The sequence below is a fragment of the Hyperolius riggenbachi genome, chromosome 6 (genome assembly GCF_040937935.1).
Source record: "Hyperolius riggenbachi isolate aHypRig1 chromosome 6, aHypRig1.pri, whole genome shotgun sequence".
NCBI classification, from domain to species: domain Eukaryota; kingdom Metazoa; phylum Chordata; class Amphibia; order Anura; family Hyperoliidae; genus Hyperolius; species Hyperolius riggenbachi.
In genome coordinates, this window is record NC_090651.1 from 270,654,949 (window position 1) to 270,678,991 (window position 24,043).

General features: G+C 43.0%; 2 protein-coding genes across 4 annotated transcripts in view; both read left to right on the plus strand.

Moving 5' to 3' along the window:
• The window catches only part of TMEM25 (transmembrane protein 25), a 43,181-nt gene extending 41,060 nt beyond the window's left edge, over positions 1-2,121 (plus strand). For both annotated transcript variants that reach the window (XM_068242802.1, XM_068242803.1), the window contains one exon: positions 1,083-2,121. In XM_068242802.1, coding sequence (XP_068098903.1) covers positions 1,083-1,156 — 74 coding nt within the window. In that variant the 3' untranslated portion in view covers positions 1,157-2,121. The remainder of the gene's footprint in view (positions 1-1,082) is intronic.
• A 15,183-nt stretch (positions 2,122-17,304) lies between these two features.
• The window catches only part of FAM234B (family with sequence similarity 234 member B), a 55,340-nt gene continuing 48,601 nt past the window's right edge, over positions 17,305-24,043 (plus strand). Inside the window, exon 1 of one of the 2 annotated variants that reach the window (XM_068240815.1) lies at positions 17,305-17,740. In XM_068240815.1, the coding sequence (XP_068096916.1) occupies positions 17,704-17,740 (37 nt within the window). In that variant the 5' untranslated portion in view covers positions 17,305-17,703. The remainder of the gene's footprint in view (positions 17,741-24,043) is intronic. The other variant, XM_068240814.1, reaches the window with a different exon arrangement.

Consider the following 24,043-nt stretch of genomic DNA (forward strand, 5'->3'; position numbering starts at 1 on the left):
GAATGCTATGCTAAGCACAGGATTTGTTCACAAGTGTCCATTGCCAGCAAAGCAGTTGCTTCCTTTCTGATAAGGGGACTACACACCTTTGCTCTCTGTGACTGAGGGTTTCATGAGTGAGTGGGGTGAGAAGGAGAACAATAGGCCCAATATTGAGGGGTAGATACTGTCACTAGAATGTACAAGCATCGGTGAAGTCCACTAGGGTGTTAATACCTGTGCTCATGGTGAGTAAGGTAGCAGGAAGCTAGGCATCTATGCAGAGTCTTCACTCCCATAACAAGAGTAGCCACAAAAACACCTGATCGAAAGTATAGACCCCAGTATCGGAGGAAGGGATGGTTAGTAGTTGGGGCCCCCCACAGCTCTGGTCCTCCTTTCAATTGCAGGGGCTGCTCCCCTCTAGTTATGCCCATGGCAGGTACATCTGATGTGTATTTTAATAATTAGTGTTGTACAAACATTGCAAACAAAGGTGAGCTATTGGGGATTTTGTTATGAATTTGAATTCCTTTGCCTTTTTCTTTAAAGAGAATCTGTATTGTTAAAATCGCACAAAAGTAAACATACCAGTGCGTTAGGGGACATCTCCTATTACCCTCTGTCACAATTTCGCCGCTCCTCGCTGCATTAAAAGTGGTTAAAAACAGTTTTAAAAAGTTTGTTTATAAACAAACAAAATGGCCACCAAAACAGGAAGTAGGTTGATGTACAGTATGTCCACACATAGAAAATACATCCATACACAAGCAGGCTGTATACAGCCTTCCTTTTGTATCTCAAGAGATCATTATACACAGGCAGTGTGCATAGAGGGGCCAGGAAAGGGGAGATGCATCACAGAACCACAACACTGAAGAACTTGGCAGCCTTCCAGACACAGGCTGACAAGTCTGACAAGAGAGAGATAAGTTGATTTATTACAGAGACTGTGATAGTGGAAAGTGCTGCAGTAAGCCAGAACACATTAGAATAGCTTTTGGAACTTGTAGGATGATAAAAAACAGGATGTAATTTTTGTTACGGAGTCTCTTTAAGCTTTGTCAAATACACTACTAACACTTTTCTTTGCCTTCCTACAGGGTTTGAACAATTTCCACTGGTGGGATATATTTACAAGGCATCTAGCATGAGTAGTGATGAGATCTGGCTCTGATTGTCTCTGAAATTAGATCCCACAATTGTTATTTGAGAATTCTGCTGTAGGAAAACACAATTATTTGTTGCTCATAGATTATATTAAAATGATTCCTGGTAAATATGAAGGACAAAGGCTTATGTCACCTATTGAGTTTCCAACTGCTGTAAGCTGATCATAGCCTTAAGCGCCAAGCCTATGTGGAGAAGAATGTACTCATTCACTAACAGCTTCCACAAAACTCTGTGCAGAAGATTATTTACTACATACAATGAGAACATTTCCAGCAGGTCAGAAAACCAGGGCTAGGCTAGCCTTATCTAGGAGACTCCGGGTTTGCAGCGAGAATTTCCAACACAACTGAAGAAGAGCAAAAGAAACCAGCATTTGTTACTTAACAGCAAAGTGTCTACAAGGCATCGGAAGGGAAAAGCAAAAATACCTACATTACACACATACTGCTGCTGATACAATGCAATGCAGCAATAATAAGTCTTCTAGAGTCTATTCAAAACTAACATATAAGGCTTGACTGGGGATAAAAATCAAGTAAGCAATACTCAGTCAAACAATGCAATATCTTTACAGGGCTTTCACAAACATAAAGTAAAATATAATTCAAAACACAACAATCAGATTCGCATTAATAAACAAAAAACCCAAAATGCCTAAATACGTTGGTAGAGGGAAGCCTGTGGATGCTCAAAGGCTTCCCTGAACCTCACAGAACCCTATGCTTCAAACTAGGGCCCATATGCAATTCACTTTATCACCTTAGTTTTCTCCTAGGCAATATTTTCAATCCTTGTCAATATAATGCCTTTTAAACTACCAGTAAGCAAGAAAGTAATCAAAAAAAATTTTCTAGTACTTTCTCATCTACTTTTTCAATTGCAAAGTGCTGAAAACTTATTTTTAAAAAGATGTTGAAACATTATCTCCTAGGGAAAAACTCAGGAGAAAAAGTTAAAGGGACCCTGAGCAGTGACTTAAATTAAAAGATTTCACTTACCTGGGGCTTCCTCCAGCCCTTTTTAGGCCGCGAGGTCCCACGGCGTCCTCCTGGCTCCTCTCTGTGTTCCTCCGCCGGCTCCCTTTACTGGCGACACTCGAGCCGGGTGTCGGGCCGGCTCTTCCTGGATCCTGATGCTACGCGTCATCATGCCGGCCGGCGTGACAGTTCTGCGCATGCGTGGTTTAGCAGTAGAAAACCGTGCATGCGAAGACCTGTCACGACGGCCGCCGTGATGACGCGTAGTGGCCGGAGTGATGACACCATGCGTCAGGATCCAGGAAGAGCCGACCCGACACCCAGCCCGGGTGTCACCGGTAACGGGAGCTGCCGGAGGGACACGGAGAGGAGCCAGGAGGACGCCGGGGGACCTTGCAGTCTATGGTGGGCTGGAGGAAGCCACCAGGTAAGTGAAATCTTTTAATTTAAGTCACTGCTCAGGGTCCCTTTAATTGCATATGGCCCTAGGACTCTTATTCTTTGTGGCCTTGCTCTCCTCCGCATGGTCGCACTGCGCAGGCTTCAGTAGGTTTCGCACCTGTGCAGTAGCACGAGCTGCTAGAGCACAGAAGAAAAGGCTGTGCATGATTGGCTCCATGCTACTGCATAGGCCGTTCTTTGTGCCTGCACAGTGCGGACACGCTTGTACACAGAGAGGAGTGCGGCCCCCAACACCATATTTACCATTATTGTTGAATATTTTCATAGGGTCCCAGAGCAGGAACAGAGGGGTGTAAGAAGATTGGGGAAGCCTCTGGACTGTCATGATTTACTTTCATGATTATTTTGGGTGAATTATCATTTCATGGCACAAAATGTTAGTGTGCATACGGTAAATGAGTTAGTTGGTGAACAGCTGCATTCACAGTGTAATTAGTTTAGATTGCAGGAGTCATGTGTTCTCCATGGTGCTGAACTTCTGTATTAAAGTGAAACTCCACTATTGTTGTGAAAAAGGCAATCCCTTCAGCTCTATACGTTTCCAGGATTCATGGCTAGCTTTAGTTCAACTTATTTACATGTACTGCATTTCTGTAAAACATGAGCACATAGAACAGTTTTATGACAGGTTTCTTTACAGAGATTGTGATAAAAGAGTGTCCAGGTTTCCCACCAGTCACTGGATAAATCTATGTGGGGAAAAATGAATTCTTAGCCTCCCTGGTGGTAACCCCTAGCTACGCTCAGGGATAGCCGCCGGGAGCTCAATGCAGAGTATAGCGCGCAGCGGGCGTTTTTACTCACCAGACATCGGTAGCCATTCTCCTTCCTGTCCTCTAAGGCTCTGAATCACTCTGGTGAGATCGCGGTCAGTGATCTCACTACAGAGTTAAAATCTATTAACCCTTCGCACACTCACATGCAAATGTTCAAACAAATGCATTCACAGATTCACTCATCCAGGCACAACTGTTATCCCTACAGCTAAATTAAAAGCCAGGGTTTTAGTTCACAGAAGAATGCATTCTTATGCTTAGTCACCTATACTGCGCAGAAGTACCCAGGTAAACATAGGTGTCCTAACTCTGGCCCTGTAACATGCATAGTGCAGACATGCAAACACATTCATTGCATCAAACCTATCAATGGATTAGGATCACTACAGAGTTACAGTGCCACCCGGAGGAAGGAGGAAAAATTGCAGCGCTGGAGCCCAGGGAGGCGAGTGAAAGCAGGGGCTGCTGCAGGCATTCTGGCGGCATGATTTTTTCCTGATTTTAGGGTCTGAAGCGTGCTGAAAAGACCCTAAAATCTGATCCCTAAGGTGACAGTTCAGGGCTGAGTGCTGAAAAGACACGTAACAAAGATTAATACGGTAGCCTTGCAAGACATTCTGTTGCTATGGAGTTGGGCTTCGAGTGGGAGGAGTAAGGAGGAGAACAATGCGCTTGGCCTCAGATGATCCGCCACTCTGGGTCTGTTGGTGATGGCTGTACACACACTAGGTCCTCTCTGCCTTGACTGGCCACCTCGGACACAACCTGTCTAGCATGTGTACAAGGCTTTACTCTGTACATCTAACCACACTGTACTTAGTTGGGAAGTATCTAGGCTATCCATATTCCATAAACAGAAACAAAACTACAGATTCCTGGTTTGCAAATAAGTGCAAAATTAGTGCAGTTTTTGGAAGTCCAGAGCTGGCTGCAAACTGGAATGGAAGTATACATTTTACATGTAAAAAATATAAAATTTTTGGTGAATATGCTTTAGCTACAATTATAAGAGAAAGTGGAGTTTCACTTTGAAGGACAAGTTCAGTGCATAGACTTTCTAAAAAAATTGAAATGTAAAAAATATGCAAGAACGCAGCAGTGGACATTACTTTAGGTTACAGACAATATTTAGGGGTGACATACAGCGATACGACAATACAGGAAAATGAAAACCAGATCACGCAGCACAGTATGAGTACAAGGTAATGCTTCATCAGTCACTGCATGGAGCATGGAGATTAGGCAAGTTAGGTTCACTCAAATGCATAGCATAGGTTCAAAGTAATAGAGGTGCATGATCAGGTAGGACACAAAAGGAGGAGGACCCAGCCACTAGGGAGAGCTTCCTGGTTTTCATATTTGATTGGAGTATTGCATCAAATATGAAGACCACAGGACTGGGAATAGGGGGGACCCTGATGACACAGAACACTGCCAGGATAATTTTTAAACAGTAATCTAGCCCACCATAGGCTTCAGTCACTATCTCTAGACAGGAATTGGCTGTACAGCTAACACATGCTTCTATGGGATAGTTAGTCTTAAATGTAGCACCATAAATCCTACCAGCAGCTGAAAGACCACTGTGGAATCGGCCACTAATATCTCAACTTAAAATTTGGGACAACTTTCACACCAGGCCAGAAACCCACTAGAAGCGATTTCTAATCGCTAGTGATTTGAAAAAGCTCTTGCTAATGCAATGCTATGGGGGATTTTTATAAAATCACATCCCTCAAGTGGGATCACACCCATAGCATTACATTATCTAGAGTTTTCAAATCACAAAGCGCTCAGAAAATCGCGCCTAGTGGGTTTCTGGCCTAAGAAATAAAAAATCCCCCTAAACTTTTGTTGATGGGTTAGTGAATCGCGAGCTAAGTGTGCAAACAAAATCCAGTATGAGATAAACATGAGAGAAAACTGTATTAAGCGTTTATGCCCCAACCTCATAGAATACTTGTTTGTATTTAGTAACACATTGTTATTTTGATTTGAAACATTATTACAGTACTTTTCTTTTGTAAGGCATAAATGTTAATGTGAAGATGTATATTTCAACTCTGAATTAGGAATAAAATAGTAAAGCCCTAGTTCAGACCTATGTTTTTCTATATCCAGATTGTACGGTAATTTGCGAAGCATTAAGTTTTCTACATTGCACATAAAATAATTTTGTAATTATTAGACAAGAGTAACTGATGGAGTGCGCTCGAGAGGCACCCAGTGGGGTCAATACTTATTTCCTTTCACCCGCTGCTATTTGAACAACAGAGGTTCCCAAAATTAAAAGTAATAAAACAAACAGCGCAGTGTTTCCTGACAATAATATATGTGTTACCAATGAAAGTAACATATTTATTATTGTCAGAAAACCCTGCGCTGTTTGTTTTATTCTTTTGAATTTTTTAATTATTAATTAATTTTTATATTGCTCCAGCAGCTAGGTGAGAAACCAGTAGTTAGAATATTTTTAAAATGCAATTCCTCATAATCTGCTATTGGCTTTTCACCATTTGTTTTTGGGTTTTGTAGGATTTTTTATACTTACTCCTTCTGTCAGCTATCCCTTCTCGCACCTAATGCCCAAGCATAACTTCCCCTCCTAACGTAAACACATAGCTAATGCCTAACCTACTCCCAACAGAAACCGTGACCAAGAATTGAACTTCATCCCATTTAGTAGTTGATACCCCCTTTCCCATGAGAAATCTTTTCCTTTTCCCAAACAGATCATCAGGGGGCTCTGTATGGCTGATATTGTGGTGAAACCTCTCCTACAGTGGGATGTTAGGACTATGGTCCTCACAGTTTCCTGTCTGTGAACCTCATTGCATTGTGCGAAATAACAGCTGTTTACAGCTGGGTCCAACTGCCAAAAAAGCAAGCAGCATCTCCTTCCACTGACATCACATGCCAGCAGTAAAAATGTCACCATGTGATAAATGTCAGAATGTAAATCAGGGAGAGGAAAGCTTTTACAATGGACAAACACTGACTAAATCATCTATACATAATTATTGTAAAAATGAAGCACTTTTTTTAATTACATTATTTTCACTGGAGTTCCTCTTTAATCCCTCTTAATGACTAATTTAACCCTAACATACAATCCTGACTTCCTGCTTCAACTGATGGCTAACACCATACAGTTATCTTTTGTTACTCCTTCCTAATTCTAATTATATATTACCTCCACTACTTTAGACCCTTATACTAAACCTCCTAATACAACCCCTAATCCTAACCATTACCTTCTGCAGTCTATTTTTGTTATGTAACGTTTGAGCGTCATTACTCAGTTACTGTATAGCTGAACGTCTGATATAGGCTACAGGAGATAGCCACGAACCGCCAATAATATTTTACCCATTGACCTTAAAGAGAACCTGAGCTGAGAGGGATATGGAGGCTGCCATATTTATTTCCTTTTAAACAATACCAGTTGCCTGGCAGTCCTACTGGTCCTATGCCTCTAATACTTTTAGCCACTGACCCTGAACAACCATGCAACAGATCAGGTGCTCTGACTCAGCTGACTCAGGCTTCACTGGATTAGCCATATGCTTGTTCCAGGGTTTTGACTTAGACACTACTTATGCCAATATATCAACAGGGCTGCCAGCAGCTGGCATTGTTTACAAGAAAATAAATATGGAAGCCTCCATTATCTTCTCACATCTAGTATTCTTTAAAGAGGTACTTAGCCTCCCTGGCGTTCAATTTCCCCAGGATTTCTGTGCAAAAAGTGGTTCAATTAATTTAAAAAAAAATTTAAGCATTTTTTTTAAAACTTTTTTTTTTTAATATTGAATTCAATACAAGTTATCGTATTGAATTCATATAAAAAAAAAGTTTGCCACCAGATGTTGATGACGCTGCGTGGCCCTCAATCGCGGGACGAATATGTGATCGCAGAGGGAGAAGCAAATCCGCCGAGGGACATGGAAGAAGACACTGGGGAAGCTATCAGAGGTGCACGACTAGGGATCAGCACGCCAATGGTGAGCATAGGTTAGCCAGGTATAGTTACCCACATATAGGTTAGCCAATGTACAGTATAGGTGCAACAGTATAGGTAGCCATGGCTGTGGAGCTGGAGCAATTTTGGGTATCTGGAGTCAGAGTTGCAGTCAAAGTCGATGGAGGAGTTTCGGAGTCTGATGATTTTTGTACCGACTCCACTGCCCTCACAGGTGCCACAGTATAGGTAGCCAATATAAATGTCCCTAGCATATTTGGCCAGCTATAGGTGTAACAGTATAGGTTAGGCAGGTATAAGTGTCCCCAGTATAGTTAGCATCTATAAATGCTACAGTACCAGTTAGCCAGGTACAATTTTCCCTAGTATTCAGTACAAAACAGCATTCAGTCAGCTGTAGCAGCTCTCTTCCCCTCACCTGTTGTATTCCTAACCCTCCCCCTCCACTCTTCATCCATCCCACCCCCCTCCCTCCTGATTCCCCAGTGTAACATTCTGTATCCCCCCACTCTTCATCCATACCACCCCCTCCCTCATGATTCCCCAGTGTAACATTCTGTATCCCCCCACTCTTCATCCATCCATCCCACCCCCTCCCTCCTGATTCCCCAGTGTAACATTCTGTATCCCTCCACTCTTCATCCATCCCACCCCTCTCCCTCCTGATTCCCCACCCCAGTGTAACAATCTGTATCCCTCCACTCTTCATCCATCCATCCATCCCACCCCTCTCCCTCCTGATTCCCCAATGTAACATTCTGTATCCCTCCACTCTTCATCCATCCATCCCACCCCCTCCCTCCTGATTCCCCAGTGTAACATTCTGTATCCCCCCACTCTTCATCCATACCACCCCCTCCCTCATGATTCCCCAGTGTAACATTCTGTATCCCCCTACTCTTCATCCGTCCATCCCACCCCCTCCCTCCTGATTCCCCAGTGTAACATTCTGTATCCCTCCACTCTTCATCCATTCATCCCACCCCCCTCCCTCCTGATTCCCCAGTATAACATTCTGTATCGCTCCACTCTTCATCCATCCATCCATCCCACCCCCCTCCCTCCTGATTCTCCAGTGTAAAATTCTGTATCCCTCCACTCTTCATCCATCCCACCCCTCTCCCTCCTGATTCCCCACCCCAGTGTAACATTCTGTATCCCTCCACTCTTCATCCATCCATCCATCCATCCATCCCACCCCTCTCCCTCCTGATTCCCCAGTTTAACATTCTGTATCCCTCCACTCTTCATCCATCCATCCATCCCACCCCCCTCCCTCCTGATTCCCCAGTATAACATTCTGTATCGCTCCACTCTTCATCCATCCATCCCACCCCCTCCCTCCTGATTCCCCAGTGTAACATTCTGTATTATGTATGGATTTAAAATGCATTTTATTGACAAGTTGTGAAAATATCAACTTGGAGAAAACTAAGGAGAAAAAGTGAATTACATATGGGCCTTTGAATGCCAAGCTATCCGAAGTTAGCACAATTACTCAATAAGTGACTGCAGTCACAATTTAGGTAAAGTGTGTGGAGCCACAAACAGCCAATTAGATTTCAACCATTGACTTGAATGGAAAAATGTAAAATGTTGCCATGCTCATAGTATAAATGACAGAGGCCTATATGCAAATTTTGCATAGTATGTCATAGTCAAATTTCACCTATAGCTGTAGATTTCAATGGAGAATTTTAAACTGGCTCCAATCTTACATTATTGATGTTGAGAACCCCAAAGGTGGCACAGTTGGTCATTGGGTGACTGTGCTTCAAGGTAAGAAAAAGTGGGCAGAACCACCAACAACCAGTCAAATTTCACTCATTAATTATCAATGGAGAAACTAAAATTGTTGCCATATTTACACTTTGAATGCCAGGCTTTTCAAACATTAAAGTGTCGGTCTCTGGGTGTCTGGGGTTCATTGATTCAAAAATGGGGTGGGCCAACCACAGCCAATCTGTTTTTTAGCCATTGACTTTAATGTGAATATATATATATATATATATATATATATATATATATATATATATATATATATATATATATATACTGCAGCCATTATCTCATTTTGAGTCACAAACAGTCAATAAGATTTCACTCAAGACTTAAGTTGGGAAATATATACAGCCAATAACATTTCACCTGTTGACTTTAATAGGAAAATATATACTGTTGCCTTATCACATTTTCAATGCCAAGTGATCAGAACTTAGCACAATTACTCACTAGATCAGTGTTCATCAGACCTCTCCTTGTGACTCCCCAACGGTGCATGTTTTGCAGGCAACCTCACCTATGCACAGGTGGGATACTTAGTGTCTCAGCTAGGTGAATTCCATGTAGCTGAGACACTAATTACCCCAAGTATGCATAGGTGAATTGGGGAGTCACAAGGTTTGAGAAACACTGCACTAAGTGACTGTGGTCAAAACTCAGGAAAAGAGTCACAAACAGCCAAAAAGATTTAACCCCTTGACTTCTGTGGGAAAATTAAAAATGCTGTCATTCTCACAGTATTAATGGCAGAATCCCCAAACTTTGCCATTAGATCACTGCGGATAAGAAAGTTAAAGAAAGTGAGTGGAGCCATGAGTGGAGCCACCAACAGCCGATCACGTTTCACCTATGGATTTTCAGTGGGAACAGTCACATTTCTGCCATTATTTCACTGTTAATGAAAGGGTCCTCAAACTTGGCACAGTTGGTCACTGGGTGTCTGGGGTTCCAAATTAAGAAAAATGGGTGGAGCCCACAATAGCTAATCAGATTTGTTTGATTTCAGTGGGAAAATTGATAGCACTGATATCTTGGCTGAATGGTGGACCTGGGTTCGAATCTCCGCTACCATGGGCAAGTCGCCCTAACACTACTACTGCCTATACTTTACTGCTTTACTTTACTACCTGGTATCTACTCTACCAGGGAGTAAAGTCATGTGTACAGCAGATGAAGCCTTTTTCTCCAATTTCTTCTATGGTCGTTATTTTTATTCTACCACATTGGGGATTACTCATCCAAGATCGTATCCACCAAGAGGAGTTTCTAGAGCCCAAACAGGTAACTTGTCAGGTCTGATTCCCATTGGAAGCACTTGTGAGAACGAATGTAGTCCATTTCTACAGACTTTCGTTGTGTCTGTTGGTATATGTAGCATATATCCAGAGAAGTTGTACAAGATGGGACTTTGCATTTCGCTACACCAATAAAATGGACATGTCTGAACAGATCCTGTGGATTACATAGAATTGATCAACCTGTCGTTTCCCTCTCATTTCCCTTGCAGATCAAACTGATATGAGAGGAATAGGGAGGTTGCCACCTTTCCCTTAAAAATGTCAGTTGCTTGGCAGTCAAGCTGAGCTTTTGGCTTTAGTTGTTTTTGAGTCACACACCAACTATAAGCAATGATCCCATGCTGACCACCAAGTGAAAGTGGAATGGGGCCCTCTTCCTCCACATACCGCTATGACCTGTCATACACACTTCCCAATCCCCCTCACCCACCTTGCAGAGTAAGCACTGTAGAGCAGTGTAATCAGAGCTGTGCAATCAAAGTAAGAACAAACCAGATCATACGTGTCCATAACAGGCAGAAAGGCTTTAGGGTTTTCAGGAGACGAAACAAACAGTATATAAAATGTGTATCGTTTATTAAACACACAATTGGAATATGCATAATCTACACAATCTCCTACTGTTTTCTTGCATGTTTCTAGCTGCAATCCTTGGATTACTCTTTGGTGCCAGTGGTGCCTATGCACCTCTCATTCTACTGTTCTGGATCAGTGGCCATACACCTGCTAAGATGGAAAGCTGAACTATATATTATTTTTTCTAATGTATACCATCCTTCTCTGTGCTGCACTGAAATATTATGCTTGATCATAGAAAGACATGTATTACTGTATTTTTGCCTCTGATGAAATGGCCTCTATAACCGGGAAACGCATGTCTGTTGGTTTGTAGCTATTCATTGCGCCACGATATGTCGTTCTTATACTTTATGGATTATGTATGTTATGTCACTCAATTGTTTGTTTATTAAATTATATATTCTATACACTGTTTAATTTGTCTCTTGAAAACCCGTTTCTTTCTGTCCCTATTGTGGTTAGTGCTCTCGCCTTGCTTCAAATCCCAGTCAGGGCACTGTCTGGAAGGAGTTTGTATGTTCTACCCATGTCTGTGTGGGTTTCCTCTGGGCACTCCGATTTCCTCCCTCATCGCCAAGACATACAGATAAGTTAATTGGCTACTAATTTGGCCCTACACTATGATACATACACTACACGATACATACACAGACATATGACTATGGTAGGGATTAGATTGTGAGCCCCTCTAATGCTGGGAATACACGGTTCGTTTTTGCCTTCGTTTAAACCTTCGATTCGTTCGGTAAACGAATCGAGTGTTGAAAACGTATGTGAAAATAGTCATAATCTCATTATAGTTTCGATTAATAGACCCCAAAAACGAACGACTAGTGATCGAACATGTTTGATATTATCTCTCTTTATCCATCTAATCGAGCCATTGGTAGGCTTGATGGCTGTTCAGATCGATTATATATTCGTTTATGCTAGTCCGTCCCTGTAAAAAGGGATTTTCGTTTCGTTTCTTTGCAGCCTTCGATCATTGGAAAAACGAAACCATCAGAATCGGAAAAAAAAACGAAACCGTGGGTGGTGATATTAACCGTATGACTGATTATTTCGGGATCGAAAAGGACAAAAGGCACAATCGAAACGAAGGTTTAAACGAAGGCAAAAACGAACCGTGTATTCCCAGCATAAGGGGACAGTTCAGTGATAAGAAAATGTATACTCTGTACAGTGCTGCAGAAGATGTTGGTGCTATATAAATGCTAAATAATAATAATAATATGCTTTAGCAGGGGGTGGAGCATTTAGATGCATGTTATATAAAATTTCACTGCAATGCTTGTTTGAGACTGAAATAATACAGCTGTTAATGTACTCTTTTTCAGTAGTCCCCACTGTGACAATAACAGATCATTGTTGCATCTGTTATCACCAAACAGATGATTTTTTTCAGTACTTACTTACTAGGCCATCCACCAACAGCATCTTAGTATTTCCCCACAGGGCCTAACTTACTAAGGCATCTACTCGCATATTCCAATTTACTAAGGAATCTCTAAGTATCTCCAGTGGGTATATCTGTCACAGGGAATTTCACAAATCTGGTCTGGATTAAAAAGCAAAATTGGTACTTCCATATTAGGACATCTACTAACGGCTGCTCCGTATTTCCTCCTCAGAAAAGTCTACTGTCAGATAGGATAGCAGCTGAATCATCACAAAACAAACCCAACAAAATTCCAATGGAGTCTTGCCGGTGGCCTTTGGCCAACTTTGCTAAACCTACTGGGTTAGTGGCGTGGATAGTGTTTCCCGCTGGGTCTCCTCAGCCTCAGGATAGATGGAAAACATAGAGGAATGCACCCTGTATGTATTAAAGGGACTCTGAGCACCTCTCATGGGCATGCCTTTAAAGAGACTCCATAACAAAAATTGCATCCTGTTTTTTATCATCCTACAAGTTCCAAAAGCTATTCTAATGTGTTCTGGCTTACTGCAGCACTTTGTACTATCACCATATCTGTAATAAATCAACTTATCTCTCTCTTGTCAGACTTGTCAGGCCTGTGTCTGGAAGGCTGCCAAGTTCTTCAGTGTTGTGGTTCTGCTATGAACTCCCCCATCCAGGCCCCTCTCTGCACACTGCCTGTGTGATATTTAGATTACTGCAGCTTCTCTCTGTTCTATTATCTTTTACAAGCTGGATACATCCTCCTCTGAGCTGGCTGGGCTTTCACATACTGAGGAATTACATACAGGCACAGCTGTCTGCACACTGCAGGAAGAAATAGCCTGACACTTCAGTGGAAGATAGCTGCAGGCAGTGGCGTAGCTAAGGAGCTGTGGGCCCCGATGCAAGTTTTACAATGGGGCCCCCAAGCACTCTATACGTAACAATTGATACGGCGCACCAAAACCTGCCAATGGCAACAACAGTGTCAGAGGTGCAAGAAGGGGATGGGGAATAGCTTGTTAATGATTACCACTATTCAAAGTATCTATAGAAGTGATTATTTTGAGCACAGGACCAATAGAGAGCTAATACTGTAGTTGAGGGAGGGCCCTTCGGGGCCCCTCTGGCCCAAGGGCCCCGATGCGGTCGCTACCTCTGCAACCCCTATTGCTACGCCCCTGGCTGCAGGGGGAAAGAAACACACAAATGATCTCTTGAGATTCAAAAGGAAGGGTGTATACAGCCTGCTTGTGTATGAATGTATTTTCTATGTGTGGACATACTGTACATCAATCTACTTCCTGTTTTGATGGCCATTTTGTTTGTTTATAAACAAACTTTTTAAAACTGTTTTTAACCACTTTTATTGCAGCAAGGAGCGGCGAAATTGTGACAGAGGGTAATAGGAGATGTCCCCTAACGCACTGGTATGTTTACTTTTGTGCGATTTTAACAATACAGATTCTCTTTAAGCCAGACAACTTCCAATAAAGTCGTGCTATGACCCCTCTGGAAGAGCCTCTTGCAATGGCCATGCGTGTCACTTCCTCTTCCTGCTTCATTCAGTGATGCACTTATCTAACAGAGAAGACAGGGGTGACCCGGAAGTTATAACATAGCCAAGATGGCAGCCACGATTTTTAAATTGAAATCGATTGAAAACTATTTGGTGTAGGATAGCGATTCAGGCATCAAATGAAAGAGGAGAGCACAAGCTACAGAAAGGTATGCTTCTTTAAGTACTTTGCAGTACTGGTCGGAGTCTTAAAGGCATGCCCATGAGAGGTGCTCGGAGTCCCTTTAAAGAGGGACTGATAGCCAAACTTTGCCAGGGAAAAAAAAACATGTAAGTAGATAAGTACTTGCTCTACTTACAAAACAGATGTATTGCACTGCCCACGTTTTGATTTCAGTGAATTTTATATAATACATTTGGTGAATTCTTATCCCTGGGAGGGGCCATCTTGGGTCCCTCCGGCTGAAGCCAATTTTGACATTTCCTCCCTTACGGCATCCTCCTCCTCCCTGTGGTATCCCCTGTGGATTTGGTGCCCAGTCTGGACTGTCAGTCAGGGCAGCATGGTCTTTAGAAATTAATTTAAATGAGTGCCCTTGGAATGAATACTCTTTCATACGTCTCCCACATCCCACTCGGCATTTCCACTCCTCCCTGCAGCATTACTTAGCGAAGCGGGGAGGAATTAAGGCAGCCTGCACAGACTCAGCTACTCATGGTTCCAGGCGCTGAAGTTCCCGTCTAAACTTTGCATTGGTAGGCGCACAGCCTTAATTCCTACCCACTTCGCTCTGTAATACTGTGGGGAGGAGTGGAAATGTCGAGGGGGATGCGGGGGACGTATGAAAGAGTATTCATTCCAAGGGCGCTCATTTAAATTAATTTCTAAAGACCATGCTGCCCTAAAGTCCAGACTAGGCATTAAGTCCAGTCAGGGGATACAGCAGGGAGGAGGGAGATGCAGGGATGCCGTAAGGGAGGAAATTACATCACAATTGGCTTCAGCCTGTGGGAGCCTGCGGGGAGGAGGAACAGAGGAGGAAAAAAAAAACCGGCATGCACTGCAACTTCTCTTTTGCGACTGATGTACGAGATTAGAGCTTTGGGACATAGGGATTGTTATTCACCTAGAATAAAAAAAGGTCAGATTGATTATGAACTTTAGCATTGCCTGTTTAGCATCCATTTTAGTCATTCAACATATGGAAATAGAGACTTAAATTTGGATTTAATGCCTATCAGGTACTCTTTAAGAGAGTTTAGCCTAATTTCCCCTCATCTGTGACTAATCATGAGTGTAATTCGATCTCTCAGCTGTGTCGGCTGGCAGTCACGGCAGAGCAGCAAATTGATAAACATAGGGGGCCTGATTCACAAAGCGGTGTAAACTTTTTTGCGGACTTTTGCGTGCGCAAAGTGCCGCGATTCGCGCGATCGCGGCACTTTGCGCGCGCAAAACTCCGCGAAAAAGTTTGCACCGCTTTGTGAATCAGGCCCAGGATGTCAACCCTATGGGCCTGATTCACAAAGCGGTGCAAAGTGTTTGCACGCCAGTGAAAAGCCCTTTATCACGCTTAAACTCAGTTTAAGCATGATAAGAAGAAACTCGCGCGAATTTTCCGCGCGCAATCGCGCAGGCATGCGCGCAGCGCCCATTAAGCCCTATGGGACTTTGCGTGTGCGCGTTTACGCGCGCAAAACTTTGCGCGCGGGACTTTGCGCGCGATAATCAGCACAAAGCGGTGCTAACTCAGCGGTGCAAAGGTTATCATGCCTAAAGTCTTTTAGGCGTGATAACTGAGCTATCACCGCTTTGTGAATCAGGCTCCATGTCTGCTTCCATGAAAGCAGGAAGTAGACAAACTGCAGATTTATTGCAGGATTTGTACTCGCTGTAACAAATAAATGTTTTTCTTTAAAGGTTATGATGCTGTTGCTTATTTTTAGAGCAGAGAGGAAGTTCTGAGATCAAGTCGGCTTTTAGGCCATAAAAACTCATGTTGTCAGGCCACATTCTTCAGGTTTGCCAAAAGCGGTATCAGATTCTAAAATGTGCCTAAGGACCTTAGTCTTGTTAGGCAACTTTTACACACTAAAACCAAGCTGCAAGTTCTGAGACCTCCGTATCCATGGCAACACATAGAAAGATTCAATTTTACCTACTGCAAATACAAAACACAGAATGGAATTATTTCTCGAGGTTTATGATAAATCGATTATTCCGTTAGATCAAATATAAAGATTTTTAAAAACATGTCCCATCTGATTTTTTTTTTTTTTTTAAAGGGATAATCATTAATTTTTCTTGATCGAAGAAAAGATTCTTCGGTTTGGTTTGATCATTTCAAATGAACGGAAAAATGAACGTTTTTATTGTACCGTGTATGGGCATCATTAGGCTGTAGACACACTATAGGCTTGTTCACATTATGAGCGCTTTTGTATTTTTTTAAGCACTGGCGATTTTTAAAAGCATTTTAAAAGCGCTTGTGAAATTATTTCTTAGGTGAGTGTTCTCACATGAGCGATGAGCTTTCTTTGCAATCGCAAACGCGGCTCCTGCACCATTTCCTGAGCATTTGCTCTTCAATGCAAGGTATAGGAAAATCGCTAAGCGCTTGGAAAAGTGATTTTGTAAACGCGTTTAAAAAAAATGACATTAAAAAGATTCAGTACCAGGTCAAAAAGTTCACTTCCAAATTGATTGGGAAAAAAATGCTAATCCCCACACAAAAGCGCTAAATAAAATCGCTAATCCCTATAAAATCTCCGGCAAAATCGCTTTGAAAAGCGCTTACAAAAGCGTGCAACACTTGCGATTGCGCTAGCGATTTATAATGTGAACTAAGGCTAAATGAGTTATTTCTGAGAGCTTTTCTGACCCTCAGTGTTTGAGAGCTTTTCAAAAAGATATATTTTTTTGGAAAATCCCGATCGCAGCAATTTTACCACGATTTCAATGCAAGTCAATAGGAGCCACCTGTTTAGCTTGGCATTTCCGGACTAATAAAATTCTTCCTCTGTATGATGGTCTGAGCCATGCTTATGCGCTTTGAGTCCTACGGTAGTAAAGCGCTTTACAAATGTTATTTGTTGTTGTACTAGTGCTCCAGTTTTCTTCATACCAGTGTCATTATGTGCCTTTAAGACCCTTCTCTAAAAACACAACTTGAAAGTAGTTTTGTACTTGGGAGGTATCTGTCACAGACATGAGTATGATAAGCTGTACATGTAACGGTTCTTATCACCAGAAATAATATGCAGCGTAATGACTGACACAACAACGGTTCAGCCCAGCTGCACCAATGGCAGGAGGTGTGCCAGGGGCTTGGTAGTGTCGGATGACAGGCTCTATGGAGCCAGAACGCACATGCGCACTAGTGAAGTGACAATCCTGCTCTTCTTCAAACATCCTCATGTGTGAGACTGCGCCGGTGCTTGGCACGGAGAAATAGATGCTGCTATTAAAGCTGTACTTATCTATAATGCCATATACGTAGCTTTCTTGTAGCGTACGTTACTGCTCTGACCAGTGACATAACAGAAGATTATATATATGTCGCTCAGTAGTAGTACTTTACACCCATATACTATATCTTTATCTTACTATATCTATATAGATATATACTATATCTTAGCTATACTAATGAGACTCCAGCAAAGCGAGCTGCTGCTTCTCCCCCCCACCTCCCCCTCCTAAAGCCTGGGCCACGCCCACTAGTCCTGGTCACGTGCTCCTGACGTCTTTCTAAACATACCATTCCAGCGTCTAGCATGGCTACGGTGCTGTCCAGAGCTTTGAAGCTGCCAGGTGAGAGTCTATTGAAAATTCTGCTGTTTAGTCATTCAATGAATAGGGTCTAGTGTGGCTGTGTGTGTGTGATGGCTGTGGCACTATGGGGCTTTTGTCACTGATTCTGCCAGTGAAAATGGCTCATTCATTGTCTTTTTTAGTGTATGTGATCCTTTTCAGCAATCTAGTGATAGGAAATTAAAAATCATTATCCTTTTACATTTCTTATTTTTTGTTAATGATGCATTTATGTAGTGCTGACACTTTATAACCTCTTTGCATTGCATCAGGCCTCTTTCAGCGTACATTTGAAATCGGCGCCGGTAGACTTGGGCGCAGGATACAGCGGTATATGGCTGATCCTGCTTCTGCACAAGTCCGGGCCGATTTAATTACTATTCCCCCTCCAGGCCGACATGGATAGTGGGGGAATGAAATAATTCGGCTTCCAGCGATTGCTGGAGGCCGAATTATTATGTTTTTAAGCAACTTCGGCTCTGTCTTCTGACGGAGCCGACGTTACTCACTGAGCGCTTCAATAGGAATGATTCCTATTGAAGTCTATGGAGGCGCCGGCTGCGCCCAAATCTAGCAGCGCTGAAAAGCACTGCTCCGCTCTTTCACACCATACACATTGCATTACATTTTGTTCACATTTATGTGCATGTGTTCCCTCTACAAAAATACATGTCTTTCATTGTAATAGCCGTACAGGGTATGTTCGATTCACTAAGGCTGCATTTGCACTATGTCTGTTGCATTGCACAAATATTCTGCGTGTGAACTTGCTGACCATACAATTGTATGGGCATATTCACATCTCTGCATTTTAATAAACATGCTATTCAAACTGTATACAATGCATTTCTGGATAATGTGAAAATATGTGCACATTGCATAGAGATTGGCCAGGCTTTGAAATAACATCTGTGTTACAGTGTTCTCCCCAGAATTTTTTTCCAGCCGGGTGGCATGAAATAGTAGCCGGGTGGCATGAAAAAGTAGCCAGGTGGGGCGAGTTGAAAATGTAGGGCAACGGTGCTTACAGCATAGGAGGGGAGGAGGTGAGCCGATGACAGCCGGGTGGTCACCAAATCTAGCCGGGTGGAGTACCCGGCTAAAAGAGCCTGGGGAGAACACTGGTGTTATAATGTGTGCAGTACACACTTCTAATGCATACATTATGCTATACACACAGTGTGAAGACACAGTGTGAACTCAGCCCAAGTGGCATGCTCCTCCTGTGTCTTCTGTCCACTGGTGCCAGGATGCCTGTACCCTGTGGCATGTGTCTAGACCATGTATATGCCATCAGGTCTTGGGGTACCGGTGCATGTGGCAATGGAGAGAAGATACAGGAGGAGTGTGGAGACAGGTGAGTGTGAGCTCCGCTTCAACTTGCAGAGCAGCCTGGGGGAGCCAATTTCACATGGGGGAGACCAGCCAGGGGTCACACAGTTGTCCAGAAAAACTGCCTCACACTGACCTCCCCCTTTTGAGCAAGATTGTTGTTCGCATGCTGGATCGATAGTTTTGGCTGGACAGCGTTCTAATTTGTGATTGGGTAGCCATGCTGTGATGTCAGTCACTGGCAGATACAATAATTATGATTGACATGCCAATACAGAATTCAAAAAAAGCAGCTACCCAGGTGTACTGTGTCCTGCGATTTGCCAAACCTCGACCAGATTGCTTGCATGGTCCTGGGCACAACCAAAAGATAAGAGGCGGCACACCACTGGCTGCAAAGATGCTTGTATTTCAGAACAGAGGCACTACATGTTATGGACACGCAGGTCCTTCATTGGGTGCAGTACCTGCATGCCCGTAACATGTAGTGCATCTGTTCCAAAATACAAGCATCTTTGCAGCCAGTGGTGTGCTGCTTCTAATAATTATGACTTAATCTGCCAGAGATCTATGCTGCAAATAATGTATTGTACGGGCATCTTTAGGCCAAGGTCATATTCTATGCGTTGTGTAAAGCTACAATGCAAGCATAATGGAACAGGATCTGTTACAATGCAGAGATGTGAACATGCCCATATGATTGTATGGCCAGTGCATTCACATGCTACAATGCAATGCAACGCAGTGGACATAGTGTGAACTTGCCCTAATCGGGGCTATGGAGTTAGTACAAAAATCACCCGATTCCGACTCCTCAGTTTATGAAACATCTGACTCCAGGTACCCCAAATTACTCTGGCTCCTTAGTCTAATACTTACCAGAGCTGTAAAATTGGTACAAAAATCATCTGACTCCTCAGTTTATGAAACCACCGACTCTTGAGTCCAGGTACCCAAAAATTGCTTTAACTCCACAGCCCTGGCCCTAATGCAACAAACTATATGTACCTAATCATGATTATTTATCTGTAGGGATGGTCAATAAGATGCAGAGTAGGGATGCAGCATTATGCAAATTTATTCAGTTTGAAAATGGAACTTGACACTACTGATAACAGTTCCCATCAAAGTCGGAGACAGTATATCCCTTGAACAGGTTTCTGAAATTCCATCAGACAGGTATGTCTTGCTAAGTGAGCCACCTCCACCACACCCAGAAGATGGCGCACTAACCCTTACCATGTGACCCTCTGTCAGATTGAGTCGTCAGCACCTGCGGGGCAATCAAGGCCTCCCCCTGCCTCTAATAGACTCTCCAATCACCTTATCTTCCAAATTGTAGTACAATCTTGAATCACCTTTAACCTCAAATTACAAGCCAGGCTGGCATCTGGTGCGCTGTGTCCCACGTTGTACAAGAGTCGCCACTCCGCGGTGTATCCCTCGCGTTCCATGTCTGCGCTTCCCGGTGCAATGGCAGGACACAGCGCACCAAGAGCCAGCCAGACGGCCCGCGATTGGGGTACAGCCCGTTAAAACTCTGTGCTGTTAGGCAAGTTAGTGACGTGAGTCTTCCATTGAAATTTTTTTTGTAACACTGTTTTTTATTAAACAATCATAATGATACACAAAGACCGTGAAGAGAATGACAGCTTGTAGGGAGATGATACAAATTTTCAGGGTCAGTGGTCAAGCGACCATAAGATAACAGGATCTTCAGCCAGTCTTCGTGTGACTCGTACAGTTATCTACTCTAGTGGATGCACACTGGTAGTGAAATGATAATCTTGACGGAGTAGACAGAGTTGCATAGTGAGGGGAAGGGAAGGGGGAGTGGTTGGGGAGGCGGGGGGGAAGTGGGAAAGGGGATATGGGGAAGGAATAAGGGGAAGTAGATTATGGCTATTGTTAATGGTCAACCAGTAGAAAAAAACACATAATAAAAGAACAAGATTAAGGAACTAATGAACAAGAGGACTAAGTGAGTCACGATGGTCAGGGATCCTGCATATCAGCTTTAGATGTTGTCTCATAGGAGGTTAAGGCTATTTGAAATTAAAAGGGAGGAAGGGCCTAAAAAAAAGAGTGAATAAAACAAGTCCCTTGGAGGGGCATAGAGTATAGGTTATAGTAGTTAGAGTTCTGATCAGTTTCAGAGAGGGATGAATGGCTGATTTCCCTCTTTAAGGAGGTATGTAATCTGAGGAATTAAAAGTCCATGGGTCCCAGACCTTGTGGAATCTATCCTCAGAGTCCCTCAGAGAAGCTGTCATTTTTTCCATAGTTTTATACCATGTAATTTTGGTTTTTACCTCTGAAATTGTAGGTGGGGCTATCTGTTTCCATGCAGCTGCTATGGAGAGTCTGGTGGCTGTCAATATGTGGGTGATTAATCGCATTGAGTGTGAGGGAACACCAGATAGGGTCTTTCCCAATAACATATAAAGGGGGTCATGAGGAATCGGAATATCAGTAACAGAGAGTATCAGAGATTGGGTGTCTGTCCATAGTGTATTGATTAGAGGGCAGAACCAAAAAATATGGGCGAGGGTGCCTTTGTGTCCACACCCTCTCCAGCATAAATCAGAAGGTCCATTATATATTCTGGAGCGTCTATCTGGGGTTAAATACCAATGATAGAGGATCTTATATATATATTTTCTTTTATCTGTACACAGATAGAACTATGTTTAGCGTTCTCCCATATGTCCATCCAATCCTCTAATGTAATGGAGGTGGATAAGGTAGATTCCCATTTGGTCATATAAGGACGGGAGGGGGTGAGTGAGTTTGATTTGGTATGTAAAAGGGAATAAATTTGTGATATCAGATCCTTTTGGTGTCCTCTAAAGTCGCATAAACGTTCAAATTGTGTCCAGGAGGGAGTTACAGTAGCCCCTTTAGTAGTTCGTTGGAGAAAGTGTTTGATCTGGTAGTATTCTAGGTATATTTGAGTAGAAAACAAAATCCGTTCTTCTAGTGTTGTCTTATCCCAAATTTTACCCGTCAGTGGGTTAATCCAATCTTTAAGGTTAAAATAGCCTAGGTTGAACCAGTGAGCCATAAATTGTTTTGAGGTTCCAGGAGGAAAAGACGGGTTTCCCAGTATTGGGAAGAGCGGGGAAGGGGTGGATCTAGGACGGGCAGCTATTACAGTGTTCCTCCATATATGAGTAGAGAAGGATGTGGTGGGTAGTGTATTGGTGGGGGGAAGTTTTGGGGGGGATGTTGACCAAATAAGTGAAGCTAAGGAGGTTGGTAGGATACTTGTGGCTTCTATTAGGCCCCATTTGGTATATACTCTTGGACTAGTCCATTCAGTTAGCTGTCTGAGATGGGTAGCTTGGTAGTAAAATTTCAAGTGGGGGACTCCCAGACCTCCCGATTCTCGTGGGGATAGAAGAATTGGCTTATGAACTCTGGGGTGCTTGCGGTTCCATATGAATTTAAAAAATTCAGTTTGTAGTTTAGAGAGCTGAGCTGAAGGTATGTGGACTGGTAGTGTTTCGAATAGGTACAGTAGGCGTGGGAGGATGTTCATTTTTAGGGAGTATATTCTCCCCATCCAGGAAATTTTATAAGCAGTCCATTTGTGTAGGTCTTTAAGAATTGTTTGAATGAGAGTGGGATAATTTTGCTTATATAATGTGGAGTATGTAGGTGTAAGGTATATTCCTAGGTATTTGAGAGCGTGGGTTTTCCATCTATAGGGGTAGTGGGCTTTTAGGGAGGATAGTAGAGTGGGGGGTATTTTAATAGGGAGGGCCTCTGTCTTGTCCTGATTTAGAGAGAGAAATTCATATTCTTTTATAATGGAGTGTAGTGTCGGGAGAGAGATAAGAGGTTGTGTGATTGTAAGTAGGACATCGTCCGCAAATAAAGATATCTTGTGTTCATGGCTGCCTTGACGGACCCCATGTATATTTGGGTTCAGTCTGATTGCTGAGGCTAAAGGTTCTATGTTCCATTGAAATTTTAAATAAATTTGTAAGACTGTTTTACACTATGGACGTTTTTTGCTTGTAATTTGAGGTGAAAGGTATACTACAATTTGGAAGATAAGGTGAATGGAGAGTCCATTAAAAGCAGGGGGAGGCCTTGACTGCCCCGCAGGTGCTGACGACCCAATCTGACCGAGGGTCACATGGTAAGGGTGAATGCTCCATCTTCTGGGAGTGGTGGAGGTGGCTCACTTAGCAAGACATACCTGTCTGATGGACTTTCAGAAACCTGTTCATGGGATATACGGTCTCCGACTTTGATGGGAACTGTTATCAATAGTGTCATCTATTTCACCTGTGCGCTTTGAGCTAATTAATTTGTTATAAACTTTAAGATAAGCGCACCACCGCATGAACACTCTAAATATGATATTAAGCGCAGTGTTTTATACTTATTGAAAATGGACCTATCACATTCCACCTTCCAACCCAGGGAAATACTGCCCCCTTCCCCCCCCCCCCCCCCCCCCCCCGAAAAAAAGCCTGTTATACAGCATTCCTTTTAATAAGTATGCATTGAACAGTTGATTAATACAGCAATACCAGGATGCAATAGGAGACCAGGCATTAGACAACCCATTTTGTCCAAAGAGGTGTCACGGCACAGAGGGTTCATTTACCTGTGTGACCTCCTCTTGCACGGTTCTCCATCTTACTGATCCTTCCTCCTTCACAGCGGAAGTTCCGGCTTAAAGTGAACCTGATCCAAAGCTTGGGTTCAAAATCAGATACTTACCATGAAGAGAGGGAATCCTCAGGAGCCTATTGAGGTTCCCTCGGTTGTCAGAAGCCCCATGTTGTTGAGCATGACCCCCCTCACATCGGGCCGCGCAGCTCCTCTTCCACTATCATGACCGGGCAATCCTGCCGGCTCCAACGGGATTGCTTAGCTATTGTGCAGCCATGATAGAGGAAGAGGAGCTGCATGGCCCCGATGTGATTAGCGACAATTCCTTTTCGCTAATCTTCT